Consider the following 27,907-nt stretch of genomic DNA (forward strand, 5'->3'; position numbering starts at 1 on the left):
CAACTCTGTCAGATAACATATACATTTTATATTTATTGTCCTAAACAGGACCTTGACACACACACACAATGTGTAGCTTAATGGACCACAGGAATGTCTTTACCTGGAAGGTTATTGCTGTGCTGATCTATGCAACATGAATAGATGGAAATCACCACACAATGCTACAAATGAAGAAACATATCCTATATCTGGAAATGTTTAGATAGTATCTCGACATTTTTAGTTAAGTATCTAAACATTTGGAGTAAGTATCGACCAAAAAATTGTGGTGGAATGGCCTTTCATAGATTGGCCTAATAATAATAGAAAAAATATTACGCCTACTATGATGCATTGGGTGAATTTAGAGTTGGACACAATGTTAGTAGAATAAGACAAATACATATGGCCTACTAAAGCAGGTGCTGCCAATAGAGAAAAGCATGAATGCAACCTAAGTGGTCTTGACACAGAGATATACCAAAGCCAATTTAATTTATGGGAGCTTGACATATGTTGGCTAAAGTCATATTTGTAACAGTGATGGCGATTACGCGTGTCGGCATGACAGCAGCGTCTCGCCTTTGTAAATATTGTACGTGCTGCAGTTGTGTGTGCGTGCCGCTGGGCGAGTCTCCTCGGCGTCTGTCTCCGTAGTTGCTTTTTTTTTCAGAGAAAAGGAGAAGAGAATTAGCTCTGGGAGAAGGGCCGTCGCCATTATTGGGAAGCTGGGGGAAAAAACGCTTTCACACACGCCATCTCTTGTTAAATTGATAAGGACGTTACCAATTTGTTGCATTAGGGCTGTTTAGAAGAAACATTGTACAGGAAGTGCAGCAAACTCGACCGGTGTCCCGTGCATGATCGATCCAGTATGATGTTGCCACAACAATGGGCATAATAATTCGTCAAAAGCAACGTGGTGAAGCAAGGAGAAGACGGCGAAACAAGCTTTTATACGCCTTTCATTTTTAACAAGGAGAGAAAAAGAAAAATGTTTTTACCTTTGTAGCTTTATTATCACAAAAAAGACAAACAGATCAATGGATTAGAAAACCATCGAGATGTAGATTTACAATTAATATGTAAGCAAACAATAATAACCTACTTAGTTCTGTCTGGGAATCAGAAGAGCCACGTTATTTTTGTTTCTTATGTACATGCATATCATGCGGACAGGGCTGCGGCAAGCGCTGGCCTGACGGATGCAGGGAGAATGCGATGGTATGTATTCACTTTCTCCCCATTTTAATCTGAAACACGGATTGAAACCAGTGTTCGAGAGACATTCTCATGATCAATTTACGCACAATTGTAACAATTGTCTGTTACAAATGTATATTTGAGTGAAACTGCTGATTTAAAAAAAAAAGTCCAAGTGGATTCGGAAATACGAGGTAAATGTGTTTTAGTTACGATTCGGCAATTTATTCTGTGGACAAGAGGCCTGGTGTGGCCAGTCCTTTCCATGAACATTCATTCCAAAACCTTTGCTAATCCATTACAATATGCATAAGGATTTGTAACCCGCTATATTGACGACTTTGAACAATATGACGCAAGTATGTGTTCTTCTGAATTTAGAAAGCCACGTATCTTTACAATCACAGGGTAGGATAGTGACTTGCCTGTTTTCACTTCCAAAGAATTTGCCTGTTCAATCTGGTTGTCTGTCAGGCCTAGCTCAGCTAAGCGCAATTGACTTCCTACTGTGCCTTTGCTGAGGAATGTAGACATGGTTTGAATTTCCTATAGGTTTAGAATATGAGATGCCAAATTTGATAAACAATAACGTTTTATTGAATGGCAGTAGCCTATGTTGACACATTTCATTTCAATATTGAAACGGTACACACACACACACACACACACACACAGTATGTATATGTTTCTATTTACATGCATGATTGTATCAGAATAACACAGTATGGTTGTTTTCTGGATGTACTTTGAGCATCCTCTTGCCTAAACATCAGTATGTTACCATGGTTACCCCATGGATATTCAGTCTGAAGGAAGTCTGCCTAAAAAGACAGGAGTCTACAAGCCATAATGTTGAATAACATTTAACATTTAAGTCATTTAGCAGACGATATTTACTCTTTATAGGTTGTCTGTGCTGTTGGTCCTTTTGACAGGAGGTGGAGATGGGGTATCCACAGGAAAATGTTGTTTACCCTAATTTCTCTCGGAGGTTCGCTCGCTTGTATTTTCAATCTCCTGACGCATTGAACATTATGCACAATAATCAAACATAGTCGACCAAAGCACGTTTCCTCTCAATCAGCTGGAAGTGTTTGTGGAATTTGCCATATGATTACATGGGACAACGTTCGGTCTGTGGTTCGGTAAGGCTCAGCCATATTGCTCAAGTGTTTGTAGGGTGCAAAAAAAACATTATACAGACCAGCGTACTGAAGGTTGGGTTGATAACGCTTCCCTGTGGCTATTTTGTCTCAGATTACCTTTGACATGGGAGCAAAATTGTCAGGTAAAGTAAGTTGAAATTAACTTTGTTCAACATTCTGACTTGCAATGGGACTGTTAGGGAATGCTGAGCATACATGTTAGATAGAAATGAGGTTGTATTTCACTTGATTTATAAAAGAGGCTATGTCTCATCATACTTTGCTTTTCCTGTTTGCACATTGGTTCTAGTTATGGAGCATCTCCAGTATGGTTCCATCCTCTGTGTATAAAATATACTGCTTGGCAACTTGACAAACAATATTACCCCAACTTACCTGATTCTAAAGGCGTCAGCATGCTTCAGAACCTCTTATTAAGCTGGCGGCTAGCCATTGTCGGCTAGGCGAACCGAACGAGTGTGCTCGCATACACCCTTAAAAGATATTCGCTTGTCTTTGTCTTGTTTGTCCATTTTGAGATGCCATAGCCAGTATACAGATGTGGCCAAAAGTTTTGAGAATGACACAAATATACATTTCACAGAGTCTGCTGCCTCAGTTTGTATGATGGCAATTTGCATATACTCCAGAATGTTATGAGGAGTGATCAGATTAATTGTATTTAATTGCAAAGTCCCTCTTTGCCATGCAAATGAACTGAATCCCCCAAAAAAACATTTCCACTGCATTTCAGCCCTGCCACAAAAGGACCAGCTGACATCATGTCAGTGATTCTCTCGTTAACACAGGTGTGAGTGTTGACGAGGACAAGGCTGGAGATCATTCTGTCATGCTGATTGAGTTTGAATAACAGACTGGAAGCTTCAAAAGGAGGGTGGTGCTTGGAATCATTGTTCTTCCTTTGTGAACCATGGTTACCTGCAAGGAAACACATGCCGTCATCATTGCTTTGTACAAAAAGGGCTTCACAGGCAAGGATATTGCTGCCAGTAAGATTTCACCTAAATCAACCATTTATCAGATCATCAAGAACTTCAAGGAGAGCGGTTCAATTGTTGTGAAGAAGGTTTCAGGGCGCTCAAGAAAGTCCAGCAAGTGCCAGGACTGTCTCCTAAAGTTGATTCAGCTGTGGGATCGGGGCACCACTAGTACAGAGCTCAGTCCTGTGTCATGTCAACAGTAAAGCATCCTGAGACCATTCATGTGTGGGGTTGCTTCTCAGCCAAGGGAGTGGGCTCACTCACAATTTTGCCTAAGAACACAGCCATGAATAAAGAATGGTACCAACACATCCTCCGAGAGCAACTTCTCCCAACCATCCAGGAACAGTTTGGTGACGAACAGTCCCTTTTTCAGCATGATGGAGCACCTTGCCATAAGGCAAAAGTGATAACTAAGTGGCTTGGGGAACAAAACATCAATATTTTGGGTCCATGGCCAGGAAACTCCCCAGACCTTAATCCCATTGAGAATTTGTGGTCAATCCCGAAGAGGTGGGTGGACAAACAAAAACCCACACATTTTGACAAACTCCAAGCATTGCTTATGCAAGAATGGGCTGCCATCAGTCAGGAGGTGGCCCAGAAGTTAATTGACAGCATGCCAGGGTGGATTGCTGAGGTCTTGAAAAAGAAGGGTCAACACTGCAAATATTGACTCTTTGCATCAACTTCATGTAATTGTCAATAAATGCCTTTGTCACTTATGAAATTGTAATTGTAATTATACTTCAGTATTCCATAGTAACTTCTGACAAAAATATTTAAAGACACTGAGGCAGCAGACTTTGTGAAAATTAATATTTTTGTCATTCTCAAAACTTTTGGCCATGACTGTACACTTCCTCAAAATAGTCAGAATTAATCTAAAATAACTCAAGAAATCTGTAATTAATTTACTCAGGTCTCTCCAGAGAAGATTTTTAAGTCCGGGCTCTGGCTGGGCCACTCAAGGATGTTCAGAGACTTGTCCCGAAGCCACTCCTGTGTTGTCTTTGGCTGTGTGTTTATGGTTGTTGTTCTGTTGGAAGGTGAACCTTCACCCCTGTCTGAGGTCCTGAGCGCTGCTGCTGAAAAACATCCCCACAGCATGATGCTGCCACCACCATGCTTCACCGTAGTGATGTTGCCAGGTTTCCTCCAGATGTGAAGCTTAGCATTCAGTTCAAACAGTTCCATCTTTGTTTCATCAGACCAGAGAATCTTGTTTCTCATGGTCTGGGTCTTTAGGTGCCTTTTGGCAAACTCTAAGCAGCCTGTCATGTGCCTTTTTACTGAGGAGTAGCTTCTGTCTGGCCACTCTACCATAAAGGTCTGATTGGTGGTGCTGCAGATACGGTTGGCCTTCTGGAAGGTTCTCCCATCTCCACAGAGGAACTCTGTAGCTCTGTCAGAGTGACCATCGGGTTCTTGGTCACCTTCCTGACCAAGACCCTTCTCCCCTGATTGCTCAGTTTGGCCGGGTGGGCAACTCTAGGAAGAGACTTGGTGGTTCCAAACCTCTTCCATTTAAGAATGATGGAGGCCGCCTTTAATGCTGCAGACATTTTTTGGTACCCTTTCCCAGATCTGTGCCCCCTCACAATCCTGTATCTGCGCTCTAAGGACAATTCCTTCGACCTCGTGGCTTGGTTTTTCCTCTGGCATGCTGTGTCAACCGTGGGACCTTATATAGACAGACTTGTGCCTTTCTAAAAAAATGTCCAATATAATTTTTTATTAATTACATTTTTTTATTTAACTTGGCAAGTCAGTTTAGAACTAATTCTTATTGACTATGACTGCCTAGGAACAGTGGGTTAACTGCCTTGTTCAGGGGCAGAACAACAGATTTGTACCTTGTCAGCTCGGGGATTTGATCTAGCAACCTTTCGGTTACTCGCCCAATGCTCTAACCACTAGGCTACTTACCACAGGTGGACTCCAATCAAGTTGTAGAAACATCTCAAGGACGATCAATGGAAACAGGATGCACCTAAGCTCAATTTCAAGTCTCATAGTAAAGGGTCTGAATACTTAACTTCTTATGGCTGGGGGCAGTATTGAGTAGCTTGGATGAATAAGGTGCCCAGAGTAAACTGCCTGCTCCTCAGTCCCAGTTGGTAATATATGCATATTACTAGTATATGTGGATAGAAAATACTCTGAAGGTTCTAAAACTGTTTGAATGATGTCTGTGAGTATAACAGAACTCATATGGCAGGCAAAAACCTGAGAACAAATCCAACCAGGATGTGGGAAATCTGAGGTTGGTTGATTTTCAACTCAGCCCAAATTGAAGATACAGTGGGATATTGGTCATCGTCCACCTCCTAAGGCTTCCACTTGATGTCATCCATCTTTAGAAAGTTGTTTGAGGCTTCTACTATGAAGGGGGGCTGAATGAGAGGGGAATGAGTCAGAGGTCTGCCAGCAGTCACGCGCATTCACATGAGAGGTAGCTCCCGTTCCATTTGCTTTTCTGAAGACAAAGGAATTCTCCGGTTGGAATATTATTGATGTTTTATGTTAAAAACATCCTAAAGATTGATTCTATACATCGTTTGACATGTTTCTACGGACTGTAACGGAACTTTTTGACATTTCGCCTGCAACTAGTGAACGCGCTTCGTGAGTTTTTATTTATTTACCAAACGCTCTAACAAAAGTAGCTATTTGGACATAAATTATGGACATTATCGAACAAATCAAACATGTATTGTGGAACTGGGATTCCTGGGAGTGCATTATGATGAAGATCATCAAAGGTAAGTGAATATTTATGATGTTATTTATGACTTCTGTTGACTGCACAATATGGCGATATCTTTTTGGCTTGTTGGTTCTCTGAGCGCCGTACTCCGATTTATTGCATGGTTTGCTTAGTGTGTGAACGCAATGCGCCAATGTATACTGAGATTTTGTTTTATAAATATTAACTTTATCGAACAAAACATACATGTCTTGTGTAACATGAAGTCCTATGAGTGTCATCTGATGAAGATCAAAGGTTAGTGATTAATTCTATCTCTATTTCTGATATTTGTGACTCCACTCTTTGGCTGGAAAAATGGCTGTTTTTCTGTGATATGGCTCTAACCTAACATAATCGTTTGTTGTGCTTTTGCTGTAAAGCCTATTTGAAATCGGACACTGGTGGGATTAACAACAATATTACCTTTTTAAAATGGTATAAGATGTGTTTGAGGAATTTTAATTAGTAGATTTGTGTTTTGAATTTGGCCCCCTGCACTTTCACTGACTGTTATATCGATCCCGTTAACAGGATCTCAGCCCTAAGAAAGTATTTCTGTTTTTTTAAAATACATTTGTAAAAAATAAAATAATAATAATTAAAACCTGTTTTCACTTTGTTATTATGGGTATTATATGTATATTGATGAGGATTTTTATTTTATCAATTTTAGAATAAGGCTGTAACGTAAAAGTGGGAAAAGTCAAGGGGTCTGAATACTTTCCTAATGCACTGTAAATGGCCACCCTCGAGATGGATGACTTATCTTGCATGGTTATGAGGGACACCGAGACCATCCATCCCTTCAATGGTCTTGGCTAGCAATAGGTAGGATGGGATTCCAATTAGTGTGAAGAGTGCTTCTCCTTTTCCTCTACTCCCCTCCCTGTTCACACTACGAAACCTGCCAAGTCATGAGTAGTGTGAAAAAGTGCCAAAATGAAGATAGCTCTGGGCAGAAGTACAATAGAGCTTTATGGTTAGGGAACCGGACTACTTACTAGCAGGTTAATGATTCAATCCCAAGCTGTCTATAGGGTATTGTAACCCTGATTTGATTCACTTGACATGACCAACATCAAATCCCATTTTATTGGTCACATGCGCCGAATACAACGGGTGTAGTTTGCACTGGGAAATGCTTACTCACGAGCCAATTCCCAACAATAGAGTTAAAAAAGTAAGAAAAATATTTGCTCAATAAAAAATAAAAATGGTAACAAAATAACATCGAGACTATATACAAGGAGTACCAGTACTGAGTCAATGTGCAAAGGTATGAGGTAGTTGAGTTAATTCAGTATGTACATGTGGGTAGAGGTAAAAGTGACCAGGCAATCAGGATATATAATAAACAGAGTAGCAGCAGTGTGTGTGGTGTCAATATGCCTGTGTCAGTATAGTGTTTTTGGATGGAGTATAGTGAGTGTGCATAGACCTTGTTCAGGAGAGTCAGTGCAAAAACATTAAGATATACATAATACAAGAGGTCAGAGCCAGTGTTGTAGGATTCAATCTTATTCCTGGATTGGCGCTTTGCCTGTTTTGATGGTTCATTGTAATGCATAGCGGGATTTCTCCTAAGCGTCCGGATTAGAGTCCCGCTCCTTGAAAGTGGCATCTCGAGCCTTTAGCTCAGTGCGAATGTTCCCTGTAATCCATGGCTTCTGGTTGGGATATGGACACTGTGGAGATGACGTCGTCAATGCACCTATTAATGAAGCCAGTGACCAATGTGGTAAACTCGTCAATGCCATCGGATAAATCCCGGAACATATTCCAGTCTATGCTAGTGCAGCATCCGCTTCATCTTACCAGTTCCGTATTGAGCGTGTCACTGATACTTGTTTGAGTTTTTGCTCATAAGCAGGAATCCGGAAGATATAGTTATCATCAGATTTGCCAAATGGAGGGCGAGCTTTGTATGTGTCTCTGTGTGTGGAGGAAAGGTGATCTAGAGTATTTTCTTCTTCTCTCTAGTTAAACAGGTGACATGCTGGTAGAAAGAGGTAAAACGGATTTCAGTTTTCCTGCATTCAAATCATTGGCACTTGGATGTGCCGCCTCTGGAAGAGCATTTTCTTGTTTACTTATGGCCCTATACGGCTTGTTGAGTGTGGTCTTGGTGACAGCATCAGTTTGTACTGGTAAATAGACAGCTATAGTATGGTAAATAGTATAGTCTGCAGCTTATCATGAGGTATTCTAACTCAGGCGAGCAGAACCTCGAGACTTCCTTAATATTATAAATTGCTCACCAACTGTTGTTAACCTCTTGAACCTATGGGGGCGCTATTTCATTATTGGATTAAAAAAGTGCCCTTTCTGTCGTTTTCCCCAAGGTGTCTGCAGCATTGTGACGTATTTGTAGGCATAGCATATCCGCCCAGTGTCCTTTGTCTAAATCGGTGCGTAATCTTCAGGCATTTTCCCATGGAATTCAGAGGAGAAAGCACACTTCCACAAACAATATATCATAGAAGAGATATGTGAAAAACACCTTGAGGATTGATTCTAAACAACGTTTGCCATGTTTCAGTCGATATTATGGAGTTAATTGGAGTTAAAAAGTTTGGCGTTTTGATTACTGAATTTTCGTTTTTTTTTGGTAGCCAAACGTGATGTACCAAACGGAGCGATTTCTCCTATACAAAGAATATTTTTGGACAAACTGAACATTTGCTATCTAACTGAGAGTCTCCTCATTGAAAACATCCGAAGTTCTTCAAAGGTAAATTATTTTATTTGAATGCTTTTCTGGTTTTTGTGAAAATGTTGCCTGCTGAATGTTAACGCTAAATGCTACGCTAGCTATCAATACTGTTACACAAATGCTTGTTTTGCTATGGTTGAGAAGCATATTTTGAAAATCTGAGATGACAGTGTTGTTAACAAAAGGCTAAGCTTGAGAGCTAGCAGATTCATTTCATTTCATTTGCGATTTTCATGAATAGTTAACGTTGCGTTATGGTAATGGGCTTGAGGCTGTAGTCATTATCCCGGATCCGGAATGGCCCGACGCAAGAAGTTAACAGAGACACATACCACCCCCTGATCTTACCGGGCTCTGCCCTTCTGGCCTGCCGATGCATAGAAAAATCAGCTAGATGTATATTGTCCTTGTTCAGCCATGACTCAGAGAAGTATATTACAGTCTTAATGTATTTCGCCTCATCTCATTGAAGTAGAAGGCCTCGTCCAAATCGAGGTTAGTGATGGCTGTTCTAATGTCCAAAAGCTTTTTTCGGTCATAGGAAACGATGGCGGAAACATTATGTACAAAAAAAGTTAAGATCAGTGGAAAATGAAAAGTGAAAAATAATAATACACAAAATAGCGCAATGGTGTACTGTAAGTATTGAAGGAACTATACTATAAATTGTTCTAGCTTCTCTTGGCCAGACTAAACAAGTTATGTATGTTGCCTTAAAATGTCCGCTTTCCAATGCAGCGCCATTATCTCCATCACATGTACTGTAGTTGTTGTGATCCTTTTGTGGGCTTGTCAGTAGCCTATATGTGATACACTTGTCATTGAGGTAAATAATGTAGACCCATGGCTAAGCGGTCAGAATGGTGTGACTCCAGTCCCATGTAGAATCCTTTCAGGTGCCACCTCTCATAGAAGGCAAGGAAAGAAAATTAAATCTAGTTTTACTACATACCCCCTCAACATACAGTGCCTACAGGAAGCATGGCACCATCCCGACGGTGAAGCATGGTGGTTGTAGCATCGTGCTGTAAGGCTGTTTTTCAGGATCGAGGGAAAGATGAACTGAGCAAAGTACAGAATGATCCTTGATGAAAACCTGCTCCAGACTTCAGATTGGGGTGAAGCGTCACCTTCCAACAAGACAACGACTCTGGGCATACAGTTAAGGCAACGCAGGAGTGGCTTCGGGACAAGTCTCTGAATGTCCTTGAGTGGCCCAGCCAGAGCCCCGGACTTGAACCCGATCGAACAGCTCTGGAAAGACCTGAAAATAGCTGTACAGCGACACTCCCCATTCAACCTGACAGAGTTTAAGAGAATCTGCAGAGAAGAATGGGAGAAACTCTCCAAATACAGGTGTGCAAATGTTGCAGCATCCTAACCAAGAAGACCCGATGCTGTAATTGCTGCCAAAGGTGCTTCAGCAAATTACTGAGTAAAGGGTCAGAATACTTATGTAAATGTGATATTTCAGTATAAAATAACACACATGGAATCATGTAGTAACCAAAAAAGTGTTCAACAAATCCAAATATATTTGAGATTCTTCAAAGTAGCCACCCTTTGCCTTGATAACAGCTTTGCACACTGTTGAAATTCTCTCCACCAGCTTCATGAGGTAGTCACCTGGAATGCATTTCAATTCACAGGTGTGCCTTGTTAATTTGTGGACTGTCTTTCCTTCTTAACGTCTCTGAACTACCCATAACGGATCCGGTTTTGAATTCGACAACATACGGTGTTCGCCACAAATAGTCATTCCTGAAAATACAAGTGTCTCACATGCTTCAAAAGCCTAGAATCTTGCTAATCCAACTGTGTTGTCAGATTTAAAAAAGGATACGAAAGAATACGATTATCTGAGCACAGACCCCCATATCAAAATACTTGTTCAACCAGCACTTGCGTAACAAAATCACAGATTGCATTGAAACAAATCGTTTACCTTTGAAGATCTTACTCTGTTTGCAATCCCAAGGCTCATTGTTACACAATGAATGGTCTTTTGTTCGGTTAAATCCATTTTTTATAGCCTAACACAAAACATTTTGTGAACGCTTATCTCGTTGAATTTCGTGTCATTCAATTTTCGACGAAACATCCGACGTAAATAAACAGACTATACCTGACTTTATCCAGTCATGTTTGGTTTTCTTACAAACAAACAGTTGATTGCAACACAACCAAACTTGATGGGTCAATTTGCAGGATGTATTGACCCGAGAACTGATTGGAAGACAACAAGTGACGAGCTCATTGTGCACCAGTTATATGACCACTGTCTCGTTGATTGACTGTATTTTAACCCAATGACCACTGATCGTCTTAATCTAACTGGGTAGATGGCCAATGAGCTGAGGTAAGCGGCAATATGCAATGGTTGTGTGTTGGAAGACCAACCCATGTCGTAAACTCCAGCGTAAAGAGTAATTCGCAATTTAAGTTTTATTCCGGAAGGAGCTACGCATTTTATGCACAGCGTTGTTTTGGTAAACGCGCAGATTCAGCTGTTTATATATCAATCAGTATGGCGACTAAGTCAGGGAAAGCTAAATCTAAGTCTAGATATACAGATGTACACACAATTTTAGAAGAAATTGATCGGAAAAGTGAGACAGAGATTGTAGGACGATTCATTTAGTGATTCCCAAGTGGAGGAATATTTTTTGAACAGAGAGGACACCGTTGTAGCCACTGTGTATAATCTAACCTGCCTGCAGAAGAGGAACGATGTCACCGTTTTGGACTGGTAAGTTCTTCTCATGCTAATGCCCTTGTTTGAAATTAATAATATAAATAAAATATTATTTGAGAAATGAAATAGCCTATTTGAGGCTGTTGAGGGGATGGCAGGCCCACAACAATGGCCAAAGTGAAATGGAGACAATAGATACAGCTGGTCTGTTGTAATATAATGAAGACAGATCTAGCTGAAATGTCATAATATAAAAGAGACAGTAGATGTAGCAGGTCTATAATAATATATTCAACCTTATGTTCCCTGTACTCATATGTGTATGCATGCATACATACACCGTGCCTTGCGAAAGTATTCGGCCCCCTTGAACTTTGCGACCTTTTGCCACATTTCAGGCTTCAAACATAAAGATATAAAACTGTATTTTTTTTGTGAAGAATCAACAACAAGTGGGACACAATCATGAAGTGGAACAACATTTATTGGATATTTCAAACTTTTTTAACAAATCAAAAACTGAAAAATTGGGCGTACAAAATTATTCAGCCCCTTTACTTTCAGTGCAGCAAACTCTCTCCAGAAGTTCAGTGAGGATCTCTGAATGATCCAATGTTGACCTAAATGACTAATGATGATAAATACAATCCACCTGTGTGTAATCAAGTCTCCGTATAAATGCACCTGCACTGTGATAATCTCAGAGGTCCGTTAAAAGCGCAGAGAGCGTCATGAAGAACAAGGAACACATCAGGCAAGTCCGAGATACTGTTGTGAAGAAGTTTAAAGCCGGATTTGGATACAAAAAGATTTCCCAAACTTTAAACATCCCAAGGAGCACTGTGCAAGCGATAATATTGAAATGGAAGGAGTATCAGACCACTGCAAATCTACCAAGACCTGGCCGTCCCTCTAAACTTTCAGCTCATACAAGGAGATGACTGATCAGAGATGCAGCCAAGAGGCCCATGATCACTCTGGATGAACTGCAGAGATCTACAGCTGAGGTGGGACACTCTGTCCATAGGACAACAATCAGTCGTATATTGCACAAATCTGGCCTTTATGGAAGAGTGGCAAGAAGAAAGCCATTTCTTAAAGATATCCATAAAAAGTGTTGTTTAAAGTTTGCCACAAGCCACCTGGGAGACACACCAAACATGTGGAAGAAGGTGCTCTGGTCAGATGAAACCAAAATTGAACTTTTTGGCAACAATGCAAAACGTTATGTTTGGTGTAAAAGCAACACAGCTCATCACCCTGAACACCATCCCCACTGTCAAACATGGTGGTGGCAGCATCATGGTTTGGGCCTGCTTTTCTTCAGCAGGGACAGGGAAGATGGTTAAAATTGATGGGAAGATGGATGGAGCCAAATACAGGACCATTCTGGAAGAAAACCTGATGGAGTCTGCAAAAGACCTGAGACTGGGCCGGAGATTTGTCTTCCAACAAGACAATGATCCAAAACATAAAGCAAAATCTACAATGGAATGGTTCAAAAATAAACATATCCAGGTGTTAGAATGGCCAAGTCAATGTCCAGACCTGAATCCAATCGAGAATCTGTGGAAAGAACTGAAAACTGCTGTTCACAAATGCTCTCCATCCAACCCCACTGAGCTCGAGCTGTTTTTGCAAGGAGGAATGGGAAAAAATGTCAGTCTCTCGATGTGCAAAACTGATAGAGACATACCCCAAGCGACTTACAGCTGTAATCGCAGCAAAAGGTGGTGCTACAAAGTATTAACTTAAGGGGCTGAATAATTTTGCAGGCCCAATTTTTCAGTTTTTGATTTGTTAAAAAAGTTTGAAATATCGAATAAATGTCGTTCCACTTCATGATTGTGTCCCACTTGTTGTTAATTCTTCACAAAAAATAAAGTTTTATATCTTTATGTTTGAAGCCTGAAATGTGGCAAAAGGTCACAAAGTTCAAGGGGGCGAATACTTTCGCAAGGCACTGTATATATCTCTCTCTGTTTATTATACCTCAGCAGCACAATATTGTGTAGAGCTTTGGCAAAGTGGGTGATGTTATATCCTTCCTGTTTGGTCCTGTCCGGGGGTCTCATCGGCCAGGGTCAGTCTGTTATATTTGGAGTACCTCTTCTGTCTTATCCGGTGTCCTGTGTGAATTTAAGTATGCTCCCTCTAATTCTCTCTTTCTCTCTCTCGGAGGACCTGAGCCCTAGGACCATGCGTCAGGACTACCTGGCATGATGACTCCTTGCTGTCCCCAGTCCACCTGGCCTTGCTGCTGTTCCAGTTTCAACTGTTCTGCATGCGGCTATGGAACCCTAAACTGTTCATATTTACTCTAGAGGTGCTGTCCTGTTGCATCCTCTACAACTACTGTGATTATTATTATTTGACATTGCTGGTCATCGATGAACGTTTGAAAATCTCGGCCATGTTCTGTTGTAATCTCCACCCGGCACAGCCAGAAGAGGATTGGCCGCCCCTCATAGCCTGGTTCCTCTCTAGGTTTCTTCCTAGGTTTTGGCCTTTCTAGGGAGTTTTTCCTAGCCACCGTGCTTCTACACCTGCATTGCTTGCTGTTTTAGGCTGGGTTTCTGAGATATTCGCTGGTGTACGAAGGGCTATATAAATACATTTGATTTGATAGAGGACTGAGGGTCTTCCAAATATCGAAAGTGTGTAAATAGTTACCCATGTTATATATTTTTTCCCATATTTTCTTCTCCATTTTGGTGGGGGCGTGCGTCTTAGAATTCCATTTTGGCATTTTGTATATAGTTATTTGTTTAAAAATGTATACTTTCACCAATTTGGTCACATTTGGGCTACTTATGTGGGACACCTGGGTGACTTCATGATAAATGTCATGTAAGCACACTCATTTTGGAAGTTATCATTCTGAAACTTTGCACAAGTACTGTTGCCCTCTTATATTTTCACTGAAATTGTCCCCATCATCCTATCTGAATGTTTGTTTTATCTTGTTCATTTTAAAGATGATACAACAATAAATAAATAAAAATGTATTTGTTTTCATAGTATTATCTAAACCAGATCTATTGTGTTCTCCTACATTCAATTCACATTTACACAAACGTCAGAGTTTTCTTTCAAATGGTACCAAGAATATGCATATCCTTGCTTCTGGGCCAGAGCTCTAGGCAGTTAGATTTGGGTATGTCTTCAGGCGGAAATGGAAAAAAGTAGGGGGGTAGCTCTAAGAGGTTATGCATTTGAGTCCATCAGTTGTGTTTTGACAAGGTAGGGTGGTATACAGAAGTTAGCCCTATTTGGTAAAAGACCAAGTCCATATTATGGCAAGAACAGCTCAAATAAGCAAAGAGTAGCGACAGACCATCATTACTTTAAGACATGAAGGTCAGTCAATACGGAAAATGTCAAGAACTTTGAAAGTTTCTTCAAGTGTAGTCACAAAAACCAAGCGCTATGATGAAACTGGCTTTCACGAGGACCGCCACAGGAAAGGAAGACCCAGAGTTACCTCTGCTGTAGAGGATATGTTCATTAGAGTTACCAGCCTCGTAAATTGCAGCCCAAATAAATGCTTCACAGAGTTCAAGTAACAGACACATCTAAACATCAACTGTTCAGAGGAGACTGCGTGAATCAGGTCTTCACTACTAAAGGACACCAATAAGAATAAGACTCTTGCTTGGGCCAAGAAACACGAGCAATGGACATTAGACTGGAAATCTGTCCTTTGGTCTGTAGTCCAAATTTGAGATTTTTGGTTCCAGCTGCCAAGTCTTTGTGAGAGCAAGAGTAGGTGAACAGATCTCCACGTGTGGTTCCCACCGTGAAGCATGGAGGAAGTGTGATGGTGTGGGGGTTATTTTCTGGTGACACTCAGTCATTTATTTAGAATTCAAGGCACACTTAACCAGCATGGCTATCACAGCTTTCTGCAGCAATACGCCATCCCATCTGGTTTGTGCTTAGTCCCACTATCAACAGGACAATGACCCAACACACCTCCAGGCTGTGTAAGGGCTATTTTACCAAGAATGAGAGTGATGGAGTGGTGCATCAGATGACCTGACCTCCAAAGTCACCCGACCTCAACCCAATTGAGATGGTTTGGGATGAGTTGGACCACAGAGTGACGGAAAAGCAGCCAACAAGTGCCCAGCATATGTGGGAACTCCTTCAAGACTGTTGGAAATGCCTTTCAGGTGAAGCTGGTTTAGGGATTGTCAAGAGTGAGCTAAGCTGTCATCAAGGCAAAGGGTGGCTACTTTGAAGAATATAAAATATATTTGGACTTGATTAACACTTTTGTTGGGGGGTTACTACATGATTCCATGTGTTTTTCTTAGTTTGTCTTCACTATTATTCTACAATGTAGAAAATAGTACAAATAAAAACTCTTGAATGAGTACGCATGTCCAAACTTTTGACTGGTACTGTAAATTGTCTTGAAAATATACGCTAAGATGGCTGTTTAGCAATGATCAACAACCAACTTGACAGAGCTCAAAAAGAATGTGCTAATATTGTACAATCCAGGTGTGCAAAGTTCTTAGGAACTTATCCAGAAAGACTCACAGCTGTATTCACTGCCAAATATGAGGGCAGGTGTGAATACGTAAAGTAGTTATTTCTGTATTTCATTCTCAATATATTTGCACAAATGTATAAAAACTTGTCATTATGGGGTATTGTATGTAGATGAGTTTGGGGGAAAGAAAATCTATTTAATATATTTTAAATTCAGTCTAACACAACAATGTGGAGTAAGTCAAGGGGTATGAATACTTTCTGAAGACACTGTATTTTAGGTCTCACTTTATTTGCAGGGAATATTGAGTTTTTTTCTTTGTGTATTTGCTGTTCTATTAAAAGGCCAGCCCAGCTTGAGATGAGATTATAAATGAATGTCCCTACTCACTGTTCTCTTATTAAGTTGAAGGGAAATGATGATGATGTTGTCTTCTTTTAACCACTGTTTTTCTTGTGAAGGTGTTTGACTGTTCTTTTTTTTGATGAGAGCAGAAATTAGGTTAACTTTCCTCAAACTAGTATTTGTTATTTTTTAACATAAATGTAAGATTTTGTTGAGCTAATTATTATTTTTCTGCTCCTTTATTTTGTCTGGCAGGGTCATAGCTACATTAGGATTGACTGAGAGAAGCCTCTGTCTTTGCTACACCCCTGCACTGTTGTTGATAGAACATGTAGCACACTAGAGGAAACGGCAACTAAACTTCATCCCCAGTGCCACTTTATGGACACACGTCCAAGTGTACTCTCTGATCGAGTGCCTGATTATGGCAGGATGAGTGTCAGCTGATGATAATGATGGCGAAAAAGCAAGATGTTAAGTCACCCACATACAACCTTATTGTGGTGGGTTTGTCAGGAACTGAGAAAGAGAAGGGCCAGTGTGGCGTGGGTAAGTCCTGTCTGTGCAACCGCTTTGTGCGCCCCAGCGCCGATGACTTCTATCTGGACCACACGTCAGTGCTGAGCACCAGTGACTTTGGGGGTAGAGTGGTTAACAATGACCATTTCCTGTTCTGGGGGGAGGTGGGGCGGGTGGTGGAGGAGGGGCCGGAGTGCAGGATGCATGTGGTGGAGCAGACAGAGTTCATTGATGACCAGACGTTCCAGCCACACCGCAGCACTGCCATGCAGCCCTACATCAAGAGGGCGGCCTCCACCAAGCTGGCCTCTGCAGAGAAGCTGATGTACTTCTGCACGGACCAGCTGGGGCTGGAGCAGGACTTTGAGCAGAAGCAGATGCCCGAGGGCAAGTTACAGGCTGATGGGTTTGTGCTCTGTATGGACGTCAGTAGGGGGATGAACCGCAACTTTGACGACCAGTTGAAGTTTGTCACAAACCTTTACGGTCATCTGAGCAAAACAAAGAAGCCCATTGTGCTGGTCTTAACCAAGTGTGATGAGGGGGTTGAACGCTACATCAAAGATTCTCACACCTTTGCCATCACTAAAAAGAGTCTTCCTGTAGTGGAGACATCTGCACGCTCTAACATCAATGTTGACCTAGCCTTCCTTACTTTGGTGCAACTCATTGATAAGAGCAGGGGCAAGCCCAAGATCATTCCTTACTTTGAGGCCCTCAAGCTTCAGAGTCAGCAGATAGCCTTGGCTAAAGACCGATACGAATGGCTAGTCAACCGCATAGTGAAGAACCACAACGAGACCTGGCTTAACACCAGCAGACGCATGCACACCTCTTCAGAGTTCAATGAATACGTCTTTCTGGAGGGTACAGCAAAATGCAAGAAGCTCTTCCAGCAGCTTGTGTACCGTCTGAAACAGGAGCACATTGAGAGACGTCGGAAAATCTATCTGAGCACTCTTCCTCTAGCACTTAGCTCCCTGGTGCCTGACCTGGATGAGATCGACCAGCTGAGCTGGTCTGGGGTTCAGAAGGTCCTGGAGTCCAAGCAGCACTTTGCCCACTGGTTTGTAGTTCTGGAGGACTCTCCATGGGAGGACACGTCTCACATAGACAACATGGAGGATGAGCGCATCCCCTCAGACCTGCTGGAAACGTTACCAGCCGAGGACATTTTCGACGCCCACCTGGAGCACCTGAGGAATGAGTGCAAGCGGGCTGAGATGAGGCAGGAGTTCAAGCACAAGTTGGCCTGTTCTCCCTTTGTCACGCCTGGCAAGCCCTGGGAAGAGGCCCGCAGCTTCATCATGAATGAAGACTTCTACCAATGGTTGGAGGAATCAGAGTACCTGGACCTCTACAACCGCCACCAGAAAGAGATCATCGGCCACGCTAAAGAGGACTTCCAGGAGCTTCTGCTGGAGTATTCAGAGCTCTTCTATGAGCTGGAGGTGGATGCAAAGCCCAGCAAGGAGAAGATGGGGGCTATCCAGGAGATTTTAGGGGAGGAGCAGCGGTTTAAAGCTCTGCAGAAGCTTCCAGCTGAGAGAGATGCTCTGGTATTGAAGCATATTCACTTTGTCTACCACCCCACCAAGGAGACCTGTCCCAGCAGCCCACAGTGTGGAGACTTCAGAATAGAGCAGCTCCTGGCCTCACGCTTCCCAACATGCTACCCATTCTTCAACGTGAAGTCTTATTTTGGGGATATTAAAGCGGACCGCATCAACCTTGTGATATTGGGCAAAGACGGACTGGCTAGGGAGTTTGCCAATGAGATCAGAGCTCTCTGTACCAATGACGACCGGTATGTGTTGGATGGGAAGATGTATGAGCTCACCCTGCGACCTATCGAGGGCAATGTACGACTTCCTGTTAACTCCTTCCACACTCCCACCTTCACACCCCATGGGTGCCTGTGTCTGTACAACTCAAAAGAGTCCCTAACCTACGTCGTAGAAAGCATTGAAAGGTTGCGGGAGTCAACAATCGGTAGAAGGGACAGCCATATAGCTCAGCTTTTAACATCTCTGCTTTTGGTTACTAAAAGGGGTGTAGGGACCTATGCAGATATTGGGGGAGAAACTGCTTTAGGTCTGATAACACAGGGACAGCAGGTAGCAAGGAGATTGCAGTGTAGCTTCCTCGACCCAGCCTCACCTGGTGTGGGCTATGGGCACAATGTGAATGAGAGTCAGATCAACCAAGTATTGAGAGGTCTTCTGGACTCTAGAAGGAGCTCATCTTTCAGTAGCAGCTCCCCACCTCTGCCCCCTCAAACTCCAGGTCCCAGAGACTCTCCTCACCAGCCCAGCCCAGAGGCAGACATCCGCATCGTCATGTGCTTGATGTGTGGAGACAACTATGACGTGGAACAGCTCCTCTCTCCTTTCCTACTGCCTCAGCACTGCAGGCCAACATCCAACAGTGGCACCTCGGTGATACTGGAGCAGACAGTGGGACCTCACAAACAGGTGATTGAGCTCTCTCTCCTTTCCTACCACGCCTCCTTCTCCCTGAGGAAGAGCAGATTAGTGCATGGCTACATCGCTGTGTACTCAGCCCGCCGCAAGGCCTCTCTGGAGACCCTGTGTGCCTTCCTATGTGAGGTCCAGGACATCATTCCTGTTCAGCTGCTGGCTGTGGGGGAGAGTCAGGTGGAGCTCACAGAAAGTGAGTCTGCCAGAGAGCAGCTGGTCCAGGGAGAGGAGCTGGCCCAAGAGATAGAGGGCAGGTTCAACAGTGTGGTGTGTGGATCAGGAGGGGTGGTGGGTGGCCTGCACAGGATGGAGATGTTTCATCCCTTCCTGATGGAGGTGGTGGAGAAACGCAACATCGTGGAGGCCACTCACATGTATGATAACGTGGCTGAGGCCTGCATTAACGAGACTGCCTACTCCCCTCGCTGTAGCTCACCCAGCACTGGCACTATGTTCCTAGACTCTGACATGGATGACGTGGAGCCCTCCCCACCTTACTACGACGGCACACTCACCTCCCATGGTGGGAGCCTCAACCTGCCTGACCTGGACTCCAGCGATGTCTCTGTCATCTCTGACATCAGCTCCTTTGAGAACAAGCTCAATAGCAAAGCCCCGCCCCAGGTGAGACCCAAGCCCTCTGTGACCTTTGACTTCCGGAAGGTGGGCAGAAACCCCTACAACACAGACACCATGGGTCACCGTCGCTCCCTGCCCTCCGCTGTGACATGGGTGCCAGGTGGGGACGGAGGTTACGACCCCTCGGACTATGCAGAGCCCATGGATGCTGTGTCCAAGCCCCGGCCCAGCAACGAGGAGATCATCTACTCTGTGCCCCATGACAGCACGCAGGGCAAGATTATTACCATCCGCAATGCCAATCGGATGCACGCCAACGGGAACGGCTCAGACAGTGAGGCGGACAGCAGCTCCCTGGAGCGCCGCAGGAAGTTCTCTGCGGCGGGGGTGAAGCCACGGCTCTACCGCGACCGATCTAAACGCCTGGGCAAGTTCAGCAGCTTCCGCACCAGCTTCATTGGCAGCGAAGACGAGATGGGGGCTCTGCCAAAAACCAAGGAGGATGATTTCGGAACCCTGAAAGGAGACATCATCAATGAGGAGGGAGAGGACCCCAAGAAGAGAAACATTCTGAAGAGCCTGCGGCGAACTGCCAAGGTATGTGTTGCTTCAGTTAGTCTCCACTTAACTGCTAATGCGTAAACACTATTCTTTTCAGGCTTGAAAGACTATTCTCTTTCAATTGTAGGTAATTGGCCAGCTTTGATACGATAAACGTGGTTAAGTAATGACAACATGGTTAATTTGATTTTTCATGTAATCTCTACTTTTAAAAACTAAAAACTTTTTTAGTGTGTAATTGCTTGATTGTTTTACTCAACTTTTCCTCCATGCTAATATGCTATTCATAGAAAGTAAGTTATTCATGTTGGAATTTTAAGAAGAAAGCAGCCTCTATTTCAGAGTTACTGAGACACTTGAAACGACAGCTGTTGATTCTGATGCTGAATACATAAAGGCAAATGTTGCAGCTGACAAGCTGAATAAACATAGTGTTGACATAATGTACAAAAATCTAATGTAGACGTCTGTGGTCATTAACAATGTCAACATTCCTGTGTTTCTCTGCAGAAAACCAGACCAAAGCCTCGGTCCTCTATTCCCAAGCCCCTGGAGAGCAGCTACTTCGGGGTGCCCCTGATCAACGTGGTGTCCCCAGACAGACCTATCCCACTCTTCATTGACAAGTGTGTCCGCTTTATTGAGACCACAGGTGGGTCACTATTTTCTTTCTCCTCTTCTCCCCTGTGTTTGTTCATGTGTATATTTGTCTGATTCATTATGTTATTTGACTTGGATGCTGTGCAAAACATACAAAGAATATTATTCATTGATAATAAGTTTATTCTGAGGTAAATCTGTGTTGCTGAAGGATTAAACTGTGTAATGTCTTATTGTTGCACTGTGATTGTTTTTCCTTACAATACTCACATTATGTGGTTGTGTAATTTCAATATGATATACTTTAAGTCGTTCTGGGTGAGGGCATTAGTTCTTCTTGGCTTATTAAATGTAAATAGAAGAAAAATAACTACACTACAGCAAATGTAGCCAATGATCAACTGCTGTACTGCAGCAGTGTCCTGTACTGTACTGCAGCAGTGTCCTGTACTGTGCTGCAGCAGTGTCCTGTACTGTGCTGCAGCAGTGTCCTGTACTGTGCTGCAGCAGTGTCCTGTACTGTGCTGCAGCAGTGTCCTGTACTGTGCTGCAGCAGTGTCCTGTACTGTGCTGCAGCAGTGTCCTGTACTGTGCTGCAGCAGTGTCCTGTACTGTGCTGCAGCAGTGTCCTGTACTGTGCTGCAGCAGTGTCCTGTACTGTGCTGCAGCAGTGTCCTGTACTGTGCTGCAGCAGTGTCCTCATTGACTTTACTGGAAATGGTTGATGACATAATGCAGATGGTGGTTTCCATCTCTGTCTCTCTGCAGGTCTCAACACAGAGGGGCTCTACAGGGTGAGCGGGAACAAGTGTGAGATGGAGAGTATGCAGAGGCAGTTTGACCAGGGTGAGTTGCTGTACCCAGTCATGTCTGTCTGGTCTAAAACAATGTACCAGACCCACAGAGGGATCGACTGTACTTGCCACACTGTCTGTCCCCAGTACCTGGACTAACCCTGATTAGTTATGTGGCTAATCAATATATAGACACATGAGCTGCAGAGGAAATGATGACGTAAACTAAATGTATTTAGAACAGTGACAAAATGACTACCTCTGACACACTATCCCTATTATTTTCTCTTTCCCCCCTCTCCTTCTCCTCCCTCTATCTATTTTTCTCTCCCTTCCCTTCCCCTCACCTCCCTCTTCTTCTCTCTCTCTCTCCTCTTTATTTTCTTCTTCTACATCTCACTTTCCTTTACGTCTCTTCTTCCCTCTCTACCTCTCTCCCCCTGTAGACCATGGGCTGGACCTGGTGGAGAAGGACTTTGCCATCAACACGGTGGCTGGGGCTCTGAAGGCCTTTTTCTCTGAGCTGCCAGAGCCCCTGGTGCCCTGCATCCTGCAGGTGGAGCTGCTTGAGGCCTTCAGTAAGACACGGAGCTGGCTGGGGTTAAGGACTGGTTTTGGGGTTCTGGAGGGTTCAGTAAGACATGTAGCTAGCTGGGGTTAGGGATGAGGTACTGGGGTTCTGAAGGGTTCAGAAAGACATGGAGCTGGTTGGGGTTAAGGAGTGGTTTTGGGGTTCTGGAGGGTTCAGTAAGACACAGCTGGTTGGGCTTAAGGAGTGGTTTAGTGGTTCTGGAGGGTTCAGTAAGACATGTAGCTAGCTGGGGTTAGGGATGAGGTACTGGGGTTCTGAAGGGTTCAGAAAGACATGGAGCTGGTTGGGGTTAAGGATGGGGCTACTGGGGTTCTGGGTGGGGGTACAGGGGTTCTGTGGGGTTCAGAAAGACATGGAGCTGGCTGGGGTTAGGGATGGGGGTACTGGGGTTCTGGAGGGTTCAGAAAGAGATGGATCATGGTAAGATTCACACCGATCTCGACAAACCAGAATCTCATTATATTTCCCTTCAGTAGAACTAAGGGGCTTATCCTGAACCATGATAAACAGCCCCAGACCATTATTCTTCCTCCACCAAAGTGTACAGTTGGCACTATATATTGGGGCAGGAAGTGTTCTCCTGGCATCCGCCAAACCCAGATTAGTCGGTCGGACTGTCAGATGGCGAAGCATGATTAATCACTCCAGAGAACGCGTTTCTACTGCTCCGGAGTATAATGGCGTCGAGCTTTACACCACTCCAGCCGACACTTGGCATTCGGTTTGTAACTGCACATGGGGACAAAGATCGTACTTGTGTGCGGCTGCTCGGCCATGGAAACCCATTTCATGAAGCTCCCAACGAACCGTTCTTGTACAGATGTTGATTCCAGGGTCAGTTTGGAACTCCGTAGTGAGTGTTGCAACCGAGGACAGATTATTTTTACATGCTAGGCGCTTCAGCACTCGGCAGTCCCGTTCTGTGAGCTTGTGTGGCCTACCATTTTGCGGCTAAACAGTTGCTGCTCCTAGACATTTCCACTTCACAATAGCGGCACTTACAGTTGACCGGGGCAGCTCTAGCAGGGCAGAAATTTGACGAACTGACTTGTTGGAAATGACGTATGACGGTGCTAAGTCACTGAGCTCTTCAGTAAGGCTATTCTACTGCCAAACATTTGTCTATGGAGACTGCCTGGCTGTGTGACTGAAATTGCCGAATGCAACCATTTGAAGGGGTGGCCACATACTCTTGTGTGTATATATAGCGTGTGTATGTAGTGCTGCATATGGAGTAACAGATGGAGTAACAGTGTTGATAACATATGAGTCATAGCGTTGACCCCTTCCCTCCCTCCTGTGTGTGTGTGTGTGTGTGTGTGTGTGTGTGTGTGTGTGTGTGTGTGTGTGTGTGTGTGTGTGTGTGTGTGTGTGTGTGTGCGCGCAGAGATCAACGACAGGGAACAGAGGCTGTACACCATGAAGGATGTACTGAGGAGGTTCCCCAGGGAGAACTATGACGTCTTCAGATTTGTCATGAGCCACTTACACAAGTGAGTGCAGATCAGACTGGCTAACTGTTCCATTCTATGACCTTGGCCCTGACTGCATTGTGACTGAAACCATTTGCATTTTTGTAACATGTATCATCAAGTAGCTCTTACACCTGTGTAATAATGTTATTACACTAGTAGCTGTTGTCATGCTGTTGTTGATGGAGGTGTATTGTGTTGTCTCTCCCAGGGTGAGCCAGCTGAGCAGACAGAACCTGATGACCAGTGAGAATCTGTCCATCTGTTTCTGGCCCACTCTGATGCGGCCAGACTTCACCACCATGGACGCCCTGACGGCCACGCGGACCTACCAGACAATCATCGAGACCTTCATCCACCAGTGTGCTTTCTTCTTCTACAACCAGCCCCTCCTGGACTCCCCCACTGGTCTGGCTGGCCTCCGTGCCTCCCCCACCACCACCCACACCGGGGGCTCTGCCTATTCCTGCTACCACTCCTCCCCTCCCCCCACCGCCACGCACTTCAGCCCCCTGCAGCAGTCGCCCCCCACCACCCCCCAGTCTCCCCTGCAGTCCCTCCTGACCCCCCTCCACCAACACCCCCACCATACCCCCACCGAGCAAGAGACACTGTGAGAGACACTGAGAAGGGAACAGATGCTGCACCCCTGATCTGATGCTGCTGCACCCCTGATCTGATGCTGCTGCACCCCTGATCTAATGCTGCTGCACCCATGATCTGATGATGCTGGACCTTAGTCACTTACACACACACACACACACACACACCAAAACATACATACTGATAGTACATTGTTCGGTCGTCGATAATAACATGTTAACAGAGAGAGGAGACGATTAGTGTTTGACAAATAAACTTGCCACTTGTGAACAGCATCCTGCTGCCCCGTCCCTGTCACCTGTGTGCCAATGCAGATCACCATGCTGACCCGTCCCTGTCACCTGTGTGCCAATGCAGATCACCATGCTGACCCGTCCCTGTCACCTGTGTGCCAATGCAGATCACCATGCTGACCCGTCCACTCCACCCCCTATAGCCCCTGATAACCTGACTACCTACGACTCACTCACAGGGGGGCTGGGGTCAGAACAGAGTGGGTGTCATTGTTACAGTAAGCATCTCTCTGCCAACCAACCGTTCTTACCCTAACAATACACTATGATTTTTTTTAAAGTCCAAGCCTCCATGTCAAGCTGGAAGATATGATTTGTGCCCATCACCATGTTTTTATTTGTGAATAATAGTTTTTAAATGTTCTGTTTGTTAATGAAAGTAGCCACTGGATGTATGGACTGTGCCTCTCTCAGGGCTGTAGTTGGTAACGTACACACAGCCGTGAGGGGAGCCTCCCTGTCTGCCTGTAGGGCCCCTGCTAGGGGGTTGTGGTGGGGACATCCAGGGATGCACTTTAATGGTCAGAACGTTGTAGGGGGTTTGTTTTTAAAAGGGGTTTGTTAGGTCAGAATGTTTTAGTGTGTTGAGTTCACAGCTCAAGGAACCATACCCATTGCCTCTCATAAGGGTCCTTTGCAGATCAAAACGTTGTTTACATCCAAACCCTTGTTTTTGTATCCTCATACTTATCTGAAGCACTTTTAAATTGTAGTGTTAAGTTCCATGAAATGCAACCTTGATCAATTGACTAGTTTGTTTTAATGTCCGGGTGGGCGTGGCAGTACTAAAGAGACTCGTTAACACGATCCTGTTATTATATGTGTTCTTTTCGAGGATTCAGGGCTCACTTTATAACCCCATGGAAAACCCAACCATTAATATTGGTTTGATATTCCTTTTAGCCATGTTCTAAATAGTTCTGAGCATGCAGGTTTGAATAGCCTGGAGTTTCCCCTCTTTTTAGGACTGATGTTGCTTTACTGATGTTTTGACTAAGGAAGTCACCTGGTTTAGGTGGTAGTGTTTAAGAAAGTGAGTTTGAGCCAGGGTCAGTTAATCAGACCCTTTAGGATCCAGGAGAGGAATGCTCTTGGTTGAGATGTCAGATCCACTCCATAAGTTAGGGATTCATGATTAAATTGGCCACATTGATGATTGATTATGGGGAATGATTGACAGTAACATCAGACAGTAGCATGACATGGGCGAGGTTAGTCATACTGGGGGTGGCAGGTAGCCTCGAGCTGACAAGGTACAAATCTGTCGTTCTGCCCATGAACAAGGCAGTTAACCCACTGTTCCTAGGCTGTCATTGAAAATAAGAATTTGTTCTTAAATAAATGAAGGTAAAATAAATCAAAATACCAGGCCAGGCCTCTACGCGTACTGTGTCTGTTCCACTGTGCTATCTGGTGGCCATGGAAACCACTGCCCTATTGCAAAATGATAGGTTGCTGGATATGTTGCTGTGGGTATCTAGCCAATTGAGCTCTTTGTACTCATCTAATATTAAGGACCTTAAACTGAGGCAAGGTGTGCATACAGAAAACACTGCCACTGCAATTAACTACAGTACAGTAATAACAGTATAGTATATCCTATAGAGATGGAGCACGTGTGTCTGGACTCATGCTCAGGAATGTCAACAAAGCAAGAGTAACTACTGTAGCTCCAGTATACTATGGGGTTTATGTTGGTGTTTAACTGTCCTCTCTCTTGTAGAAAACAAACATGCAGTCAATGTAAAGTAGTTGAATGAATACTCCTACTATATTCTGGATTCTTCTATCAGATGAATGTTGCCCCATGAGAGGAGTGCCACTGGCATCTTCTGGGGATGATGGAGGATTGGCCAGGAGGCATGGCTGTACTCAATGTCAGCCATCTTGGATGTTGCTCATGCTGCCAGTTCAGAACAGATCAGTCAAAGCTATTGGTTGTAATGAGGGTCAACTAATTAATACTTGGGATCACTCTCTGGTACTTATCTTTGGGGTTTTCCTGCTGTGGGAGGCAGTTATCTCTGATTGATGGACTAACGCTGCAGTGTCTCCTCACCCAGTCCAGGGCAGTGCAGTACAGTATTACCAGACACACAAAAGATCAGATGGGAGATGGATAGGAAAACAAACTGTCCCAGTAGAATGTGTCTTTGGCTCAGAGGACTTATTTGGCTGCATCACTTCATTTTCTACACAACTCTGACAGATCTGCTGGGAAATGGGAGAGAAAAAGAAGAGATTCTACTATAGTAAAATGGTTGTTTATTTGTATGTTAGGGGGTCTAACACTTTGCCCTTTAGTCAATGGTAGAAAACATTTTTTTGTGTGTATTTCAATGATTGAAAGTAAATTTTTACAATTTTGTGAATGGTTTAAGGCCACTTCAGTTTAGTGCATGATTTAAGAACACACCAAGGGAGAAGGTTCAACCATTTTCATTATTTTAAAACATGAAATTAGTGTGAGAACAATGAAAGTGAAATACAGTAGCTTAAAACAAGTGAAAGATGAAGTACTGTGCATCTACAGCAAACCATGTAATTTGTCTGACTGAGAATGGTGTAATGAAGATGAAGGCCTTATGTGATCTGTATCATAGTTAATAAATTAAATATCCTAAAATTGTCCAGACCTCCTGTGATTCTTTGTGTGCATGTGTGAGTGAACACACCACTTCCCTAATCATGGTGCAAAATGTACAGGAAGATCTCACTGCGTGTTTGTTCTATTATCATTTTATTCCCTATTTAGCTGTCATTCTGTGACAGGAGATTTATTTGTGATATTAAAACAAAGTATATTTGTACACACTCCACACGTGAACGTTATTTCACTATAAGGTATTGCTTCTCAATCTCAAACCCATATTTCTAACCTTTGGGTATGGTTATTTCAGAGAGCGCGAGAACCCCATCGAGGTAAAGAGGTGAAACTCTGCTCGTGTGCCTAATGTGTGGGTTAAATAGTTGGGGACCATTGAAGGTGCCATTGAAACCCATCAATAATTCACTGTCGACGACATCTACAGCTTGTCAAGCGTGACTGCTCTGGGTAACTACTACTCTGTCTCATC

General features: G+C 43.7%; 1 protein-coding gene across 1 annotated transcript; it reads left to right on the top strand.

Annotated features, from left to right (window-relative positions):
- The first annotated feature begins 592 nt into the window (after nucleotides 1–592).
- On the top strand, nucleotides 593–27,459 carry LOC118390210 (rho GTPase-activating protein 35-like). The gene is made up of 7 exons (XM_052457093.1): nucleotides 593–1,206; nucleotides 16,593–20,512; nucleotides 20,987–21,128; nucleotides 21,845–21,922; nucleotides 22,317–22,448; nucleotides 23,850–23,955; nucleotides 24,146–27,459. Exons 2-7 carry the CDS (start codon nucleotides 16,784–16,786, stop codon nucleotides 24,549–24,551), a joined length of 4,593 nt encoding a protein of 1,530 aa, XP_052313053.1. The 5' UTR covers nucleotides 593–1,206; nucleotides 16,593–16,783; the 3' UTR covers nucleotides 24,552–27,459.
- The last annotated feature ends 448 nt before the right edge of the window (nucleotides 27,460–27,907 follow it).

The sequence above is a fragment of the Oncorhynchus keta genome, chromosome 11 (genome assembly GCF_023373465.1).
Source record: "Oncorhynchus keta strain PuntledgeMale-10-30-2019 chromosome 11, Oket_V2, whole genome shotgun sequence".
Lineage (NCBI taxonomy): Eukaryota > Metazoa > Chordata > Actinopteri > Salmoniformes > Salmonidae > Oncorhynchus > Oncorhynchus keta.